Source organism: Saimiri boliviensis, chromosome 10 (assembly GCF_048565385.1).
Source record: "Saimiri boliviensis isolate mSaiBol1 chromosome 10, mSaiBol1.pri, whole genome shotgun sequence".
NCBI lineage: Eukaryota > Metazoa > Chordata > Mammalia > Primates > Cebidae > Saimiri > Saimiri boliviensis.
This window is the reverse complement of record NC_133458.1, coordinates 96,934,642-96,954,070: the sequence shown is the minus strand read 5'-3', so window position 1 is coordinate 96,954,070 and position 19,429 is coordinate 96,934,642. Positions and strand designations below refer to the sequence as shown.

At 52.6% G+C, this 19,429-nt stretch overlaps 1 protein-coding gene across 3 annotated transcripts in view; it reads left to right on the top strand.

Moving 5' to 3' along the window:
- The window catches only part of CRHR2 (corticotropin releasing hormone receptor 2), a 45,097-nt gene extending 27,683 nt beyond the window's left edge, over positions 1–17,414 (top strand). For all 3 annotated transcript variants that reach the window (XM_010345716.3, XM_074379657.1, XM_003935182.4), the window contains 10 exons: positions 1,479–1,564; positions 3,119–3,228; positions 3,516–3,633; positions 5,825–5,978; positions 6,446–6,506; positions 7,972–8,044; positions 12,755–12,840; positions 13,054–13,189; positions 13,806–13,847; positions 15,264–17,414. In XM_010345716.3, the coding sequence (XP_010344018.1) occupies positions 1,479–1,564; positions 3,119–3,228; positions 3,516–3,633; positions 5,825–5,978; positions 6,446–6,506; positions 7,972–8,044; positions 12,755–12,840; positions 13,054–13,189; positions 13,806–13,847; positions 15,264–15,404 (1,007 nt within the window). In that variant the 3' untranslated portion in view covers positions 15,405–17,414. The remainder of the gene's footprint in view (positions 1–1,478; positions 1,565–3,118; positions 3,229–3,515; positions 3,634–5,824; positions 5,979–6,445; positions 6,507–7,971; positions 8,045–12,754; positions 12,841–13,053; positions 13,190–13,805; positions 13,848–15,263) is intronic.
- The last annotated feature ends 2,015 nt before the right edge of the window (positions 17,415–19,429 follow it).

The following is a 19,429-nucleotide window of genomic DNA, read 5'->3' as shown; positions in this document are numbered from 1 at the left end:
GGATGGGTCTTGGCCCAGGAGGAAGGAATAGGCCAGTCACAACCCTGAGTTTGAAGAATGGATGAGCTCCAGGCACCAAACTAAAAAGCAATTAAGCTAATAGAATCTTCCCCATTGATTTTGCTCTTTGGCAAGTGCTCTTTCCTAATTCCATTGCTTCAAACTCATCGGGCTCAACGGAAGTGGGTTTTTAAGTAACTTAATTATTTCAGAACACATTGCCTCCAAAAACAACCTAAGGTTCCCCCTCCAGCTCTGCAACTCTGTGCTCTGTGAGCTATTTATTTTAATTAGCTTTACATTGTATATCTAACATATGCTAAAAAGAAAATTTCACAGACAACCGCTCATTAGTCAGAGAGCTAAACCCTGGTACAAATCACCCCCAAACAATGGAACATTCAGCGTTTGTAATCCACCTGGGGAGATCAGAAATACATAGCGGTGCAGGCAGAGCAGAGGCAGGCTTGGAGAGCTCCCGGCCTTCTCTGGTGAGAGGGCTTCCTCCTCTCACCAGAGCTGGCATATGGAGGGGGTGGCTTAGGAGCCAGACCTTGACAGTTAGAGCTGAGATCAAGAGAAAGGCAAATATGAGCATTTTTCAACTTTCCTACCTTCCCCTTTGATAAAATCTGCACTTTTGTACACAGGGCATTACTGCTTGAAATGTCTTTTCACACATCTTGTTCCAACTTGAATACAGAGGCTGGTTCTTGAACATACAGAGACATCACGTGGTGGCCTCCTAGGCAGCAGCAGCCCAAGGGCAGTGGTCCAGCCCTGAGTCCCCAGCATTCCCTCATTCCTGTTTGCCACTACTTGATGTGGCCTAAATGTTAAGAACAGAAGGCCTGAAGCCAGAACTTCTGGGTTTGAATCCTCTTGTCATTTTTGTATCCTTGGCCAGTAGCTTAATCTCTTTGTGCCTCAGTTTCCTCCTTTTTGAAATGGGTTCATATTAATGCCTACTTATGGAGTGGTTGTGGAGATTGAATGGACAGGCGTATCCATAGCAGTTAGAAGAGGGCCTGGTACTTGAGAAACACAGGCTACGTAAGTGGTAGTTATTATTAAAATGGAAGTGCTGATATTGGTGAAGTATGGATCTCATAAATATAAAACAGTTGAGATAAGGATATAAATTATGTGGCATGCTGAAAGCAGTGAATCTTCAGGCACAACCCAGTGCTCACATTGGATTCCATTTTGAAGCAAATGAACAAAATGAAAGTGTACAAAATGCTAGTCAAAGATTGTATCTAAAATGGTTTTTAGCATGCCTTTAGCTATTATGTAAGATGAGACTTTTGTGTTATTTTCACATAAGTAACTTCCATGTAAACTTTCAGATGCACATTGTATTTTCTGGCCTAGGAGAGCTGAGGTGTGTACACTTTATCCTGTGTGCACCAGGGAGCCAGGGAGGGCTCTTGAAGAGGGGAGTGACCTGACTCTTGGCAGCTGGCATTGTTTTGTAGGGAATGCCTACCGAGAATGCTTGGAGAATGGGACGTGGGCCTCAAAGATCAACTACTCACAGTGTGAGCCCATTCTGGATGACAAGGTGAGTGGCCCTCACCTGCCTTGACCCCAGGCCTCACACAGGTTTGGGACTCAGGATGAGCACAGAGGATCCCAAGGTGGGCAGACCAGTCCTTATGTCACCCAGCCACTCCCTTCGGTACCTCCTGCCCAAGCCCCCAGTGTCCTGCCCTGTGCTCAGTGACACTGTAGGGAGACAGGAAGGGGACAGGAAGTCCCACCTTCAAGGAAGCTTGAGCTGCTAGAGGACACAGCCAAGGAGGCAGGGGACACAAAAAGGGAATAACCATGTGGTTAATGCTCCCAACATCTTAGAGGCTATGTGACTGCACACCTTCCTCTCCCTCTGGGCCTCAGTCTCCCCATCTGGCATTCTGATCCTGTGACTCCACATGGAAACAAATGCCGCCCTACAAGGGCTGTCCCCACAGGAAGCTGGGCTCTGCTCCGCCTCCCCAGCCCTGTTCCAGCTCTGGCTCTGGAATTTGATTCAGTGCTGCTGAGACACTGAACACCTCCCCTTGAAGCTTCGCCTCATTCCTGACCTGAAATTATACATCTCAGCCCCATCCTCATTATCCAACACAGTCCTCAGTGGGGCTGGAACTTTGCCCCCAATGAAGTCCAAATTCAGAGGGAAAAACATTCACCCACCCTGAGAAAGTGATTCTGCAAAATGTGAGCCACAGAGGTCCTGCAGGGAGGCCACTCGGCAGGCAGGGCAACCTCCAGCCGTCGGTCCTCACCCCCACTCTCACTGCCCCTCCAGCAGTGGAGAATCAACACGGGGCGGCCCTCCCTGGCAGGAAGGAGTATTTCATCACTGACTTTGTTTCAAATTGCCAACACTTGGTGATAATTAAAAGTCAACTGACTTTTATCCCCTTTGAATAGAATTTCCAAATTCTCTATAGACAATGCACCCCCCTCCCAATGCGGTCTCCAGGGCAGACCAATCTCAATGCACCCCACCCCAGGCCTCCTATAGGCTGTTGCTTCTGAGGCAGGATGGCAGGTTGGCCCCATTGCACGGACATCAAAACGGAGGCCCAGAGATATAAATCAACTCACCCTCAGTCGCTCAGCCAGCTGGGATCTGGGCTGAGACTAAACCCAGGAAAGGCATTCTAGAGTCTAGAATTTTTAAAAAGAATCTGTACCCATACCTCTCAAAATGTGCCCCTAAAAATGCTTGTTGGTGCCAGGCACAGTGGCACCAGCTACTTGAGAGGCTGAGGTGGGAAGATTGCTTCAGGCCAGCAGATCAAGGCTGTGGTACACTATAATTGCTCCTGTGAATAGCCACTGGACCCCAGCCTGGGCAACAGAGTGATACCCCATCTCTAAAAAACTAAAAATAAAATAAATGCATGTTGGAAGGCCTGACTACAGCCATTTATAACAATAAGAGCTACCCAGGGCCAACAGGAACTAGTGCTAAGTGCCAGGCATGGCAATGACACCTGGAGCACTTCTGCCCCAAGGTCAGGACACAGAGGTGGCCATGGCTGGAGTCCTCAGCCCCACCCCCACGTGCCCATGCCCACATCTGCCCTGCCCATGTCTGTCTGTCCAGCAGAGGAAGTACGACCTGCACTACCGCATTGCCCTTGTCGTCAACTACCTGGGCCACTGCGTATCTGTGGCAGCCCTGGTGGCCGCCTTCCTGCTTTTCCTGACCCTGCGGTGAGTCCACCTTCCCCCCTTGCTTTCTCCTCGTCCCTCCTCCTACAGCACCTCCTTCACCTCTTTCAGACATTCTCATCTCCATTCCGGGGCCCAGCAGATAAAAGGGCCAGTGGATCAAGGTGGGGTTGGGAAGGGTATCAGGGCATGGATCATCAGCAGGCATGTGGGGTGCAGAGTAGGAGCTGGACTCAGAGGCCCAGGCTGAGTCTCTACCTGGCCTCAGGGGGAGTCCAGTCCCAGTTGACCCCTGACCCCGACTGACCCCTGACCTGCCCCTCCCACAGGAGCATCCGCTGTCTGCGGAATGTGATTCATTGGAACCTCATCACCACCTTTATCCTGCGAAATGTCATGTGGTTCCTACTGCAGCTCATTGACCACGAAGTACACGAGAGCAATGAGGTCACTCTTCGGGGAGACTCGGGGCTAGACCTGGGGGGGATCTGGGCTCCAAGGGCACCCATCTGTCTGTCTGGTCTCTGCCTGGACCCCTCCTTTGACAGGAAACTCACTACCTACCACGATACCCTCTTCATCTTGGGCAGCTTTTACTCTTACAAGCGCTTTCTAATGTTGAACTTCTGGAACTCTATCCCATTCCTGCCCCCAATCTGAGAACAGATCCCATCTCCTCTCTCCAGGCTCTGAGACAGACCCCTTGGAGATTTGCACACAGAGACTGACGTTCCCCAGTCCCCGCTGCTCTCAGCTGGTGACACCTGACTTCCTGGCTGCTCCTTGGCTGACCCAGGGCCCAAATGCTGTCATATGGGCCGTGGCTCAGGTGTAAAACCAGGCCTGAGCTCATCTCCACCTGAACCACTGTCCCACCAGAGCTGGGCTGGGAGGAGCAGGAAGCTGGCAGGCTGGGAGCTTCACAAAGCTGACTCCAGACACATTTATCCTAGTCCACTTCTCATCTTGTGGATTCAGGTGCCCTCAAAGACCCCTTTGAGAAAAAGAGACTGGAACTAACCTCTGTTGAGCTCTCTGTCACTTAATCCCAGTGAGACCAGCAGGTTTCATTTTCCCCATCACATAGACATGGAAACTGAGACTCACAGAGGTGAAATGACTGGCCAAGGTCACATGCTGTGATGATACCTCTACATAAGGGGTCATCCCGCATCCCAGCTGTCCACCCTGGATTTCTGTCCATTGTGTACTGTGTCCAAGCCATTGTAAAACTGTAGACTAGTCTTGGGCCATCACAGAGCCCTGTGGCACACCATCAGAAACATCTCAGTACATTCCCATTGGGTGGCCTGTGCCTGAGCAGACACCAGCCTGATGTGATCCTTAACATCGCCCCACATAGGACCCTGCCTCAGAACCAAACAGGGTCAATCAAGCTGAAGGTACCTTCCAGCTCTAACATGAGCTTGTACTAAAAAGACATCATTAACCATGGAGGAAAAGGAGGGATGGGAGGAGGGGCTCGGTAGCTTCCCACCTCAGCAGGACTTTCTCAGAACAAAGGAGACAGAAGCCACAGGAGGCTCAGAGATCAGCTACCGTGCAGGGGAGCCCAGAAGCAGCCAGCAGCTCAGCACAGGAGGGTTATCTGAGAACCGGGGCTGTCAGAGCCACACAGACAGGATGGGCATGTACAGAAGCAGAGCCCCTGTCACACAGCTCCCTGGACCTGGAGCTGGCTCCATCATTCCCCATGTCCCAGCCTTGGCTCTCAGGGTGCCCTGGGGATGAGCCTGTGGGGAAGAGGATCAGGTGGGGTCTGTTGAGAGGAGCTCTGGCCTGGAACCCCAAGGCCTGGCCCCTGACCCTGCTGCAGCCCACTGTGTGGCTCTAAAGGGGCAGGGGCTTCCCCTCCCTGCCTCCTGCAAGGTGCTTGGGAAGGTAGCCTTGCTCAGAGGGACAGGGACATATTCCCCTCTGCTGGGAAGGTAGCACAGAACCACAGCAGGCACAAACACAGCCACAGCCACAACACATCTCCCCTCATGTCTGCCTTTGCAGTTTTACTTTTTGAGGTTCAGAGAAGTACAGTGACTTGCCCGGGGCCCTGTACTTTGCAAGTCTCCCTCCAGAGCAAGTAATGATTGTGCCAAGTCCAGAAGCTCCCAAACCCACAGTCTTTAGCGAATCCCCTCCCTGGCTGCAGCCCCACTTCATACACCCTGACTTACTTTACTCACCTTTTTCTTCATTTTTTTCTAAATGAGATTTCATATTCCATCCCTAAATAGAAGCAGGTCTGACTTGCTATGGACTGAGAATGACTCAAAAAAAAAATTAAAATGAAAACACAACAAGATGGTTGAATTCCAACCTCTGCCTGCAGAAAGCTCAGAGCCAGACTCCCGCTCTCTTTACTAGAAAGAAAAAATAGAAAGAGTTAGAGAGAAATTAAGAAAGCACACTGGCGCCAACAGAGAGCGGCACCTTAACTGAATCTGAAAGAGTGGAAGAGCACTGGGGAAGGATGAGGCTTTTTGGAGTGAGGTTTGCTGGTATTTCATGGCATGTCCAGGAACCCCCTCTGGGATGCCCTGTGCCTTGTTGCCCTGCCTGAGATGGGTGTGTCCCACCTGGGCCCCAGGTAGCCTCCTGACAGTCCCTGCCCTGCACACAGGTCTGGTGCCGCTGCATCACCACCATCTTCAACTACTTCGTGGTGACCAACTTCTTCTGGATGTTTGTGGAAGGCTGCTACCTGCACACGGCCATCGTCATGACCTACTCCACCGAACGCCTACGCAAGTGGCTCTTCCTCTTCATCGGATGGTGTGAGGGTCCCGGGGGCAGCAGGGCCTAGTTGGGGGGAGGACTTCTCAGCAGACCATTTCACTTTGTCTTGGGTCCAAGGACCAGAGCCCTGCCCTGCCCTCCACCCCCAGTGCAGTTCTGAGGATACAGCTACTTCCTTCCATGCTGGTGAGGAAAAAGCAAAGGACCCTCCAAAGGCTATTCCTCAAATAGCTCTTCGCCCCATGCCAGGAAGGACCTGTCCAAAGGCCATCGTCTCTGGCTCAGAAACTGGCTGGCTCTACTTCTCTATCACAATCACACATCCTTGCTTGGAGAGAAGGGGGGCGGGCATGGACCAGCAGTCTAGGGGCAAGGCACCACTGGGGTGGCCTGCTGCTGGAAGAGTAAAAACATGATCCTACCCCACTGTGGTCCCTCACGGTGTGCCCTACAAGGAGGTCCTTGTCCATCTGTCCCCTGCAGCCCAAGTCTGTCTGTCTTTCAGGCATCCCCTGCCCCATCATCATCGCCTGGGCCATCGGCAAGTTCTACTATGAGAATGAACAGTAAGTGAATGGGCAAGCCATGGGGGGGGTCATGGAGAGGGGCGTGGGGGTGTTAAGACAGATCAGCCTTGGCTCCGGCCAATCCATGACGCAGGAATTGCAGCCGCACCGAGATAGACCCACTTTCCTGTTGTCCTTAAATTGAAAAAAATAACCTTCACTCAGACGTAGGGCTCAAGGCACTTTGTTGGATTAAGTTAGGAATCGTAGTTCCTTGAAGTACGCCCCACCACGCACAACCCCTTCGGTCTTTGTAAGGCCTCCTCAGACTTGAATGTGGCAGGTCTGTCCCCGGGTATGTGGAAGGGGTCAAGGCCACACATGACATCCAGAGCTGTCCATGAGCATTTAAAGAGTCCATGGGCATTTCACAGAGCTTGTTTTTTTCCTGAAGTCTCAGTTCTCCCTATGCCAGAGGCCGTGATATGCTGAGCCACCGCCCAAGTGACAGCAACTCTGGCCATGGGTCAGCCAAAGAGCAGCCAGGAAGTCAGGTGTCACCAGCTGAGAGCAGCGGGGCCTGGGGAACATCAGTCTCTGTGTGCAGACCTCTAAGGGGTCTGTCTCAGAGCCTGGAGAGAGCAGATGGGATCTATTCTCAGAGTGGGGGCAGGAATGGGGTAGAGTTCGAGAAGCTCAACATTAGGAAGCGCTTGTAAGAGTAAAAGCTGCTCAGGAAGAAGAGGGCTGCCTTGGTAGGCAGTGGGCTTCCTGTCAAAGGAGGGGTCCAAGCAGAGACCAGAAACCCTGGGAGACAGGGAAAATCCTGTCTGATGCAGGTCTGCACTGGAGGACCGCCAAGATTTCAGAGGACAGAGTTGCCCAAAGTCGAAGGCCCCTCCCTGTGGCCCAGTAGTTGCTGGCAGACCCAGACCCTAAAGCCTCTCCCCTGTCCAGCATCCCCAGAGAATGAACTAAGCCTCTAGCAGCCAGTGAGGCCAGCTAGGCTGCAGCTCCTTTCACTCAATACACAACCATTGGCTCAAAATCCCAGGCTGGCGGTCGGAGGGCTCCTCTTCCACATCTGCTGCTTTGTGTGGCCGACTGAGTGCCTGGCACACGGAGCAGCAGGTGTTAAGCAACATGGGAACAGGTGGCCTAAGGCAGCTGGCCCTGGGCCAGCAAGGGGGAGCCCAGCTCTCCCTTTATTCCTGTGCCTCCTGCATGCCCAGTCCTGTGCCTAGCAATCCACCACGGGGCAGGGGAAAGAGGAACAGGAAGAGACCCACGGCCCCTCTTCAGTCTGGCGGGGGTGATCAGACCCACCATGTAAAGCAAAAGATGGCCTGGGTGGGTGAGGGTGCTCACTGGGGCTGGTATTTCCACCAAGGCTTTCCAGAAAGGGGCAGTCCTTGAGGTTGGGTCTCAGGAAGGGTAAAGCTGGAGGACCCTGAGCCCAAGTCTGGGGGAGATGGTCCCCCAGCTCCAGCTCAGCAGGTCCCCTACAGCCACGCCATCTTTGCAGGTGCTGGTTTGGCAAGGAGCCCGGCGACCTGGTGGACTACATCTACCAAGGACCCATCATTCTCGTGCTCCTGGTAGGTCCTCAGTGGTGGCTGGGATGGGGCTGGGTGCCAGGAGGACAGCAGAGGGCCTACCCAGGCAGAGACGCTAGGAAAGATGTGGTGTGGGCAGCCCTGCACACCCACTCTGTATGCTGCCCCCATACCCCGTCCATGCCACCCCATGCCCCAGCGCCACCCAGCCTTCCCTTCCACACACTCAATGCCAGCACAGCCCCGCACCCCTCTGGTGACCTCAGGGCTCTTTCTCTGGGTGGAGAAAGGATCTGACAGGTTGACTTCTCATGCCCTCCCAGTCGGACACTGTACAATGCTAAGACAGCTAGGTGAGCAGGCAGCTAGTGATAAGAGAAGAGTGTGCAGGCTTCTGTTCATTCCTGATCTGCATTCCCCTCGGCCCCCAGCGACCCTCTCTGGCTCCATCCCACCGCCCCCAGCCTGGAGTGGTGGATACCAGGATGAAGCATAATGAGCAATTGTTCCTTGTCCAGCTCCCCGCCCTTTGCGAAATGCATTTGCGTCTGATGTATAATTGCCACACATCTTTAGTCCACAAGCTTTAATTAAGAGAGAGTTTAAGTAGTGGCTGCATTCTGCAAAAGAAACCCATTATATATCATACCTTAAAAAAAAAAGAAAGAAAAAAAGCCCCGTAAGAAATTGGCATTTACGTAAGACTTATTTCAGGCTCAGTAATTTCAGGCTCCTATGTGTACTGGCTTGCTTAAAGGGGCCACAGTTCCTTCTGGGAAACTCAGTGAGAGTGCCATCTCCTCCTGCACACAGAAGGTGCCAGGTGGTGCTTTCTTTTGTCTACCTTGGAGACAATTATTATTTATCTCTTTTGTTTTCTTACTCTCCTTTTTCTGTGACTTCGGGTTTCATTTGACCTCCATCTTTGGAATGTCCTTGATACATGTGAACTGATGGTGACAAGGAAGGTTTCTCACCCACTGCTGGAAATTCCACTGTCAGGGCTTTGTTCACTTCAGAGGAAGAAGCCAGGTTTTGTCAGCAGCTCGTAGAAGGTTTGTCCTTGGACTCCCAGCTGCAGTGAGTCACTCACCCCTCAGTGTGAATGAAAACCCCATGAGATCCATTCCCTCCCAACCAGCTGCCAAGAGCCATCCTGGAGGAATAGGGCTTTTGATGAGCCTGGGACTGAGCCAGGGAAGGTTGACCTCGAAGAGGGGCCAATGGTGGCAGAGGGTGAGTCCCAACTGTAAAGATGTTGGCTAGGTAGTGAGGAAATGCCAAGAGAAAGAGACGAGGAATGCCAGAGCTCAATGTCAAGAACCAGCTCCCTGCTTCCTCTTCCATACCCCTTCTCTGGCTCCACCCCTGCCTCTGTGCTCACAGGCCCTTTCCTTGTCTTTCCCTTGGGCCCAGTTCTTTGCACCAACAGGGGCTTCCAGATTCCAAGCTGAGCCCTTCCAGAAGCTCTATCTACATTATTTCCAACGCTTGCGACTTCAAGTCCTAAAAGAAGCTGGGTTCATCTATAAAATGCTCTCCATTTTTATAGATGAAGAAGCCAAGAGAGATGAATTGGTTTGCCCAAGATCACCACTAATAGCTGGCAGAGCTGAGGCTCAAAGGCAGGTCTCCTGCTTTGTCTCCACCATCTGCCTGCTGTCCTCAAAGTTGGATACATGCCATCCCTACACCCCCCAGCAGTTCACAGCTGGATTTCTGCTGCTAAGAGACACTCACTTATTTCTGGGTTCTAAGAAGTGAATCAGGTGGTTGAGTTTGCAGGAAGCCTGGCTGCCTGCTGGTGTTGTCACTATTGGTGTCATGGGACAGGGATGTGGCAGTCACTAGTCCAGACACAGGTCTTAGTGCTCTCAGTGAGTATTTCAGCCTGTGTTGATCTTCTAAGGCAAGCTCTGTGGTTAGCCCCATTGTGGGCAGACAAGGAAGCGGGAGCTCACGTAGTTAAGCAACCTGCCTAAGTCCACACAACTACAAATTGGAACAGACCAAATTTGAGCCATGAGACTACGACTTGGTGCTACAGTTCATGTGGGGGGTGGGCTTCATCAGTTCTTAGCCCAGCTGCCATTTCTCCAGGCCTCTCTGACACCTTAGGAATGATGTAATCTCCCCCACCCCCAACCCCTGCATGCCCCCAGATAGGCCACAAGCCCTCTGCAAGCAGGGGCTGTGACTGCCTGTCCACTTCCCCATTGCTGATGCCTGGCTCAGAGCCTGGCACATGGTCACTTGATTCATCAAATGAATGAAAAATTAAATAAAACCAGAAACCAGGCTGAATAAGAGCAGGGTACAACAGACAGTTCTTACTAAAGAAATGGAGTGTGTTTTTAGCCGGGAGGTAGAGTCTGAGAATGGAAAGCTGGAGAGCTCAGTGTGGGCAGGGTGACCAGAAGGCTCCCTCAAGAGAGAGGAAGTACCTGTTGTGGTGTGAAGGGTGAGGCTGAGAAACAGGCTCGAAGGAAAGAGAGATTTTCAGGCTACATAGACACAAGCTGAGATGAGTGGGGCCACATGACTAAATGCTGCCTAGTGTCAGGAAAGCCTTGTCTCCCAGATGCTCCACACTTGACCCTGTCCCTGACCTTACCTCAGCACAAGAAGCAGGGCCCTATAGCCAAGAAGTACTCAGTAAGCACTTGTTGACTGAATAGATGGATGGGTTAAATAGTGGGTGGACAATTGAATAAACTGGTTGCTAGGTAGACGGGTGGGTGGATGGATGGATGGATGGATGGATGGATGGATGGATGGATGGGCCAGTGGATGAACAGATAATAGAGTAGGTAGATAACTGAATGGATTGGTTATTGGGTAGGTGGATGGATGGGTAGATGGACGGGCACATTAATGGACAGATAAAAGAGTGGGTAGATAGCTGAATGAATTGGTTGTTGAGTAAGTGGATAGAAGGATGGATGGATGGAAAGATGGATGGATGATGGATGGATGGATGGATGATGGATGGATGGATGGATGGATGGAATGATGGGTGGACAGATGGATGAATGGATAAAAGTAGGTGGGTAATTGAATGAATTTGTTGGTAGGTAAGAGGATAGATGAATAGAAGTAGGTGGATAATTGAATTGATTAGTGAGTTGATGGATGAGTGGAAGATTAATATCGAATTCAATAAAATGTGGCAGAAATGATAATATATTTTGATTCCAACAGTTTCTACTCTCAGATAAGTCAGGAAGAATCAGAAAAGGTCAAATACTTTGTATTACTTTTATGAGAAAATTAGGATTCACTTATGTGTTAAGGTGACTTGTGTCCCATGATCCAGAGGAATATGACAGAACCCAGGAGCTGGAAATTAGGTGAGCCCTAAGAGAAAGCTGGGGGTATCAGGTCATGGCAGCCCCACTAAAGGCTTTCCACCCCCAGCCCTCCCTTGGGCCCCCCAGGCCATACGACTGTGAGGTAAGAGAGCAGCAGGCAACAGCTACAGCGGGGTGTGAGCTCTCCCTGCCCCCAGGGCCACCCGAAAGCTTGGGGAGCATCCAGAGGCTACAAGTTGACAGTATTAGGATATCTGCCTATGTCCTGTGTCCCTTCTCTCCTAGCCAGGATTCAGAATTTGGAAGGGTTAGAAGAGCCCAGCCCAAGTGTTAAGAAGCATTGGATTTTCTAGACAGAGGCTCAGGGGTGTGTGTGTGTGTGAGTGGGTGTGCATACATTAGCCAGAAGACACTGCTGGGCTAACAAGTATCTCCCTCGGGCCCATGAGTGCCTTGTCGGGAAACAGCCCCACTGTGTCAGGCCAACACACCCTCCCTTGCCTGCCTGCCTACACTCGGAGGCAGATGAGAAATGCAGGCGTGCTGTGCCCCAGATCCACGCTCACACGTGCACAAGCTCTGTAAGGCAAACATATGTGTGCAAGTGCTTCAATGACAGACCTGCAGACCCACACCACAGCTCCTAGGGGACAACATAGTCATAGTCACAGCTGACACAGACAGACAGACACTCGCAGGCCTACAGGGACCCACACCCAGCAGGAAGCGGCTGAGGAGCCACGCAGGCCAATTCCAGGGCCAGGGGCTGTGTGGGGCGGCTCTGGTGCAGAGGGAAGATTCAGAATGAAGATAAATGAGGCCTGTCCTGGGCCCTCAGAACCAGCCCCGCCGCCCATCCATCTTCCCTGCCTAGGGTGCCTGTGAAGGCTCTGGAGTTCCTGGGCACAGGGTGGGATGCTGGCAGATTAATCACTCATTCAGCAACTGAGTTATTAATCCCTCCAACTGGCCTTGTCTGCCCCACCAGGGCAGGGCTGTCCTCAGTCAGAAGGACCTCAGGCCGACCTGGAGCTGGAGATAGTGCAAAGGACTCAGAGAGCCCCTTAGTCAACAAGTGGGGACCCTGTGGTAGAGAGGGGAGGGAAGCTTCTGTAGGGTCCCTGTGCGGGGGAGAGGGCTGGAGGCTTTCTAAGCCTCAGAAGGCGTGCCCTGTGTTCTCGGTCATGACCCACAGACGCTGCCTTTCCTCCTCGGGCCTGGGCTAGAGACACAGGCTCTGGAAAACAGGGCTGTCTCCGCATCCTGGCAAGGGAGGGTCCGAGGCCTTGGGATGCTGGCAGGTGCTGGGGGGAAAGGTGCAATAGGTATGTGCATGGGACATGGGTTTCCAGGAGGCTGCGGGGAAGGGGTCTGCCTCTCGGCTCCTCTAAGACACATGGTCCTTCCTTTTCCGTCTTTCCCATGCCCGCCCTCTCTCCAGATCAATTTCGTATTTCTGTTCAACATTGTCAGGATCCTAATGACAAAGTTACGCGCATCCACCACATCCGAGACAATCCAGTACAGGTATGTGAGGGGGTGCCTTGGCCCCGCAGGGGAGACGGGAGGAGGACATCGGGCCATCCTCCTGCTACCTGGCAGAGGCTTCTGCCCCAGGCCTCAGCCAGGGAGCTCGCTCAAGCTTCCGGAAGAAACACCACCACGGTGTCTCCTGCCGTTCCACCGGGTGAGGCCTGCCTGCCGCGTGGGCTCAGACCTGCATCCACATCTCACCCCCAGAAAGGCGGTGAAGGCCACCCTGGTGCTCCTGCCCCTCCTGGGCATCACCTACATGCTCTTCTTCGTCAATCCTGGGGAGGATGACCTGTCGCAGATTGTGTTCATCTATTTCAACTCCTTCCTGCAGTCATTCCAGGTAGGGCCCGTGACCAGATGGGGGCCCCACAGTGCGCTTCCCTGAGACTGCTCTGCCAGCTGTGCCCTCACTAGAATGGTCCCTGGGGACTGGCACAGCTGTGGCTCAGTTACATCCACAGAGTTAGAAGCCCATGGACACTCGGCCTGGCCTGGCCCCTGTCCAGGGTCTGGGTCCTACCAGCCTGCACCTACTGTCCCAGCACCTGTTCTGAGGATGCAGGAAGTCCAGCTGAATACCCTCAATAATGTCACACAATATTGAGGTCACCCACACAGATCAGCTTCCACAGCATCAAGCAGACGGTCGTCATGTGACCGCCTCGGTCACCCACCTCACAGCTCCCCGTTCCTCCTCCAACTTCTTCCTCTGGGTTCTCCTTGCTGGGCAGGCTCTGGTGGGGCAGAGTCTGCCTGGTTCCAGGCCTGTGATCACTGCTCACTCAGAGTAGACCCTGGGACATCTGCACCTTGAGGCTAGGATGCCACCCAGCTGACTCCAGGGGTTCCTGGGTCAGAGCATTCCCCCACCATCCTGTCCCCAGTCCCCGCCTCCAGGCAGAGCAGTTCCCCCGCTGGCTCACTCCTGACCACTCCCTCCTTTCCTTCCTCTCCAGGGTTTCTTCGTGTCTGTCTTCTACTGCTTCTTCAATGGAGAGGTATGAGGCCAGGGCCTCAGGGTGGCCTGGGCTACCCAGCTCCTCAGACTCCACTCCAGGGCGGCTCCATTGGTGCTGCCCAGCCTTGCAGGAGTGCCAGGGAGGGGAAGGCTTGAGATACTGCCTGGCCTCAGTGGAACAGGAATCTCCCCAAGGGGCTGGAGCCAGTTTAGGTCAACCGTGCAGGCCCGAAATTACGTGCCAGTGCCACACACGTGCACTGAGAGAGCTGGGTGAGCCGGGGAGCCCAGACCACATGGAATTGAGAGGCCAGAGCAGAGTGGTGACAGGAGGAAGCTTCCAGAAAGAGGTGAGCTGTGTGCCATGCAATCAGGTCTTTATGGACTCAGGGAGCAGAAGAGAGACCGGCACATTCCCCGCTACCTGCCACAGAATAGCCCACACCCTGAGACCAGGCTCTGGGGAGTCAGGCAGCCATGAAGCCTGGCACCAACCACGAGGCCCAGAACCCCAGTGCAGCTGACACGGGGAGGAGCACATTCGTACCTGGGCTGGGGTGGATGAGGACATAGAGCAAAGAGCAGACACAGGCCCCAGGGCCCGGGAGGTCCCAACACGCCAGACGAATGCACTTGCCTGTCTCTGCTCAGGGCACTGGTGCGGTGTCTATGCAGGCCTGCGTCTCTGTGGATGAAAGTCCATGAGCAGATATGGGTCCTGTGGGCTGGATGAGAAGAAGAGAGGGAGCCGGTGAGGCAAAAAACAAAACAAAACAAAACACAAAAAACAAAAACAAGTGACGTTCATGGAGCATTTACTCTATTTGAAACAAGTACGAGGCAAGGATGTGAGGAACATTATCCAATTTCCAGAAAAATTCTTCAATTACCAAACAAATGAAGCAAAAGGACACCAGGTACAACCAAGTTTAGAAATGATCAAAACAGAGTGCTTTCCCTTTCAGGCGGTAAGCCCGGTGGTTAGTCAGGCAGGAGAGTCTAGCAGGTGGTAGGGAAGGTGAGAGCGGCAGAGGGGACCGTCTTCAGGAGGGAGGAGGAGGTGCGCCAGGTGTGTGAGCTGGGCAGACGCCATCAACGCCCTGTGGGGGCGGGGGCCTGGGAAGGCTAAGGGGGCCAAGTCTCCAAGCTGTGCTCTCTGGTCCCAAGATGATAATTTTGAAGTGGCAGAGTGACTCAGGGAAGGGAAGGCAATGTGTCCAGAGGACACTGGATGATCTGGGAGGACTGTGGAGTCAAACCTCTCTAGGAGAAGACTAAGGAAAGGGCCCCTGGAGAGAGGCCACAGGGTCAGGGCAGGACTTCGGTTTTGGAAGCAGACATTTCCTTGGCATGAGGGTGGCAGTTGACCCATGAGGGCAGAGATCAGGGGAGGGGACTGTCCCAGAAGCTCAGGGTTGGTCCCTGGGAGTTGGCTGAGCCTCTGCCTCCCACACAGGTGCGCTCAGCCATGAGGAAGAGGTGGCACCGCTGGCAGGACCATCACTCCCTTCGAGTCCCTGTGGCCCGGGCCATGTCCATCCCCACATCACCCACACGGATCAGCTTCCACAGCATCAAGCAGACGGCCACCGTGTGACCTCTTGGTTGCCCACCTGTGCAGCTCCCCCATCCTCCTCCACTTTCCTCTGGGTTCTCCTTGTTGGGCAGGCTGTGGTGGGGCAGGAGATGGGAAGGGAGAGACCCTCTCCAGCATGGCAGGAAAGAGGGGCTGTGGCAACCAAGGGGGACTCCAAGGGACAGGACCAGCAAAGGCTGCCAGGCTCAGTGCGAGAGGGAGCAGAGGGAATTCCCAGGACGCCCTTAGAAGACCCAGTCAGATGTCTGCAGGTATTTGCTCATCCCAGTCTCTCTGACCAGAGCCTTACTATAGAGGAAACTGAGGCCCAGAGCAGAGAAGGGCCTGTCCAACAGACAGAGCTATTCATAGCGGCAGACAAGGGGCTACCCTGCTCTACTCACAGGGCCAGCTGCCTGGTGATGGTGTGGCTCTGTGCCGGCCCTCGGCCTCCACACTCAGTGGTGCCCCGCAGTTGGGTGGGGTATGCCAGGTGGAGTAAAGGATCAATTTGGAAGTCCTATCCCAGGATCTCTCACCTAGAGAGGCTCACTTGTACCCCACCCTTGTTCCTCTGTCCCCTCCCCAGCCATCCTCCCGCCCCTAGGGCTCCATGAGGGATGCTGACTTCCAGGCTTGGCTTGTTCTCTTGGGAGACCCCTTCTCTGCAGATTAGGGAATCTAGGAAGACACCATCGGGGCAGCCACATTCTTAGGTCAACCAGATATATGGTGCAGGGCAAAACAAGAAGCAGAGGCATGGAGAAGGGAGGTGTGGGATGGGAATAGCAGAAACCAACGATACCTTCAGTGATTGAAACTCACCCCCCAATGCCCTTTGCCCTCCAGCCTCCCTTTCAGAAACATCTCTGCTCTCTGTGAAATACATCATGCCTCTTCAAAACGGCCTCCCCTCAGGTCAAATCACTCAAAGAGTGGTGTGGGCCAATGATGGTGGCTGGGTCTGTGGGGCCACATCCATCAGTGGACTTAAGCCCTGGCCTAGGACCAGTTCTCTCTGACCTCTGGTAGGTTTGGAGTCTTTATGGTCAAAACACCTGCAGGCAGGTCTGTCCCTTATCAATCTGCCCAGGCTAATACCTGGCCCTAGCCCCCAACCAAGGGCAGTTTGATTCAGCCTGGAGGAGGTGTGCAGCTCACTCAGCAAGCCAGGGCCCGTCCCAAAGGCCAAGGCTCTGGAATCTGGTGGAAAGGGTAGACAAAGCCCCTCGGTCTCATATGCAACGACCGTCCGAGCAGCTTCCAGGCTTGGCTTCCAACCCTGTGCCCTGTAGCGGAGCTATAGGAGTCAGGGAGGGAGAAGCATCAGGCTACTGCTTTCAACGGGAACCAATGCTCTAGGTACCCCCTACAAAAATAAATTTTGAAAAATCATGTATCCCATCTTGCACATTTTTAAGTTGACACTTAATATTTTTTACTTAAGTTTTAATACCTTCAGAGGATGTGATTTGTCATTTTGTAAATATTTACATTTTTAAATTAAACTGCTACACCACTTTAAAATACATCAAATGAAATCTGAACACCACAGTGATTTAACACCCACCCTCATCTCTTTTAAAAACACCTGACCCAGCTCTTCTTTATTTTTATTTTATTTTTGAGACTGAGACAGGGTCTCACTGTTACCAGGCCAGAGTACAGTGGCAAGATCACAGCTCACTGCAACCTCTGCTTACCGGGCTCAGGTGATCTTCCCAACTCAGCCCCCCAGATAGCTGGGACTACAGGCATGCACCACCATGCTGGGCTAATTTTTGTATTTTTTGTAGAGACAGGGTCTGGCCATGTTGTTCAGTCAGGCCAGCTCTGCTTTAATTGTGGGAAAGGTTCCATTGCTTCCTTCCTCTGTAATGTGCAGCTTCATTCCATTGCCCTGTGGAATTTTATACCAATGTATTACTGTAATGGCTGAAAGTATTTTATTGCTCACTTTGTCACACTTGTCTGCCACACAATATATGTATGAATTGAAATTAAAATACTTCGTTTTCTATGACCAGAGGTTCAAGGGTTTTTAAAATAATCTGGGTAGAATTATAATTATTTTTTGATATAAAATATAGTAAATCACTGATTAAAACAACATAGATACCTGAAGCTTTTATAAGCAACTAGTTAAACCTAAAAACAAAAATTTACTGAAAACACAGCTTAATGAAATGGATAGAAAGTTAATGCATCTATAGGTGAATATTTATTGCTAGAATAACTCAGGATTCAGCATCAATTATTTGACTTTGTAATTGTCTGTGGTGGGGTGTGCTGAAGAGCCGTTTCAATTCAGCAGATACTCTGACACTACCAGTCATCTCTGTGTACTCCTGCTGAGATGTTCGGCCAAAACTGCATAGTGATCCATCACCAAAAATGACCTATCAGCTGGCTGTTTAATTAAGTGTCCTTTCAATCTGGCTGAAAACAATGAATGTTATCTGACTTGCAGGAGGCTTTGGGCGCCCATGTCATCAGCTCTCACCACCAGCTGTGCGGGTGTGTGCTGCAGGTTAGGGGTGAGTCCTGCTTCTCTTGTCAAGAGGGCAGGGAGGTTCGGGTGCCCTGATTTCATTTTCTCAAGTGACAACCCAGAACTCAGGGTATCTTAGAAAGTCTTACTGCACATCCAGCAGGCAGCTCGATGGCCGCATCCATTAGCATCATGGGGACTCTTGTAGGTACAAGGAGCTGCTAGTGGCTTGGCCCTAAGAGGTCACTTGGGGAGTTCTGTGGCCAGATGAGGCTGTGAGCAAGTGCGTATCAGAGCAGAGGCTGCAGAGCCTGGCACCAAGTCCCAGCCATTCATCGCTGCTTCTTAAGGCAGCCCCCAGCTCATTATGCCAACTATCCTTTGCTTCTTGGAGGGACCAAGGGCCTGTGATCCCTGCTGGGAGGCCAGGCCTGCCCAGGCCAAAACCAAGAAGAGCATCAAAATTGCTAACCTTTGTTCAGCTGACACTTCCTCTCTCCAGTTCAGAGGAGGCTCCTCCTTGGTCCCTCCCCAGCCTGAATCCCTCATTACTCAGTCTCCTGGTTATGACTTCCTCTGAGCTCTGCGCTTAAAATGTCACCAGAGCCATTAGGCCCTCTCTCTGGGTCCCCACTTGTTAAGCTCATTAGGTCCCTGTTCCTTAAGCCAAGCCAGTCCTCATTAGCATCTGCTTCGGCACTGGAAGCTCCTCGTGGAGCCAGCCTTCCTGGAAAGTGGCCTCATTAGCAGACTCTCCTCCACAGCAGGCAAGGTCCAGCACCCAGACCCTGCAGGCCCTTAGGGTCCCTGTTTAACCCTTTCACGCATCCTGATTTACACAACTGGGGAAGACCTGGCTCAGGCCTCTCAGCCCCACTCCAAGGGAGAGAGAGAGGCAGAGCCCTGACCCCAGCACAGCTCCAAGTCCCTCAGCCATCATCGAAGCACGGCTAGAAAGTTCCTGCTGGGGTACAGGCTGGTAAATGACATACACACAGTGGCAGGAGTGATGGGTGGTGGAGCATCTGTGGGGCAGGAGGTGAATGGCAGGGATGGCATGTCTCTCGTGGGTCCCCTGCTGGGAGGGCCCATGGTGGAGCTGCTACCCGAGGGCCTGAAGCCTCAAGACCTGTGGGGGAGGGCACTCACAGGAAGTCCCTTCAGTGTACAGACTTCCCTAGACATGGAGGCACATTCCCGTGGCCACAGAGAGGGAGGCCCAGATGGAAATGACACAAGAGCAGGAACACAGGGAGACTTGTAGGAACACACGCACAGACCCAGAGAGGGAGGCACATGCACCTTCCTCCGTCATTCATTCCCCATTCACAGAACACCAGGGTGTGCCAGGTATGGAAGTAACAGAAAGACAAGGTCCCTGTTTCAAGAAACTCAAAATCTGGTTGAGAACAGCACAAGGAAAAGGTAGGCAAAAGACGCGGTGGGCTCCTGCAGCTCACACATGTCCTCAGCCCCCTGTCTGGTCCATCTCCTAGCCCATGCCCATGGTGGCCCCAAGCCAGCTGGTTTCTAAGTAGGAGGACCTCAGCTGCCT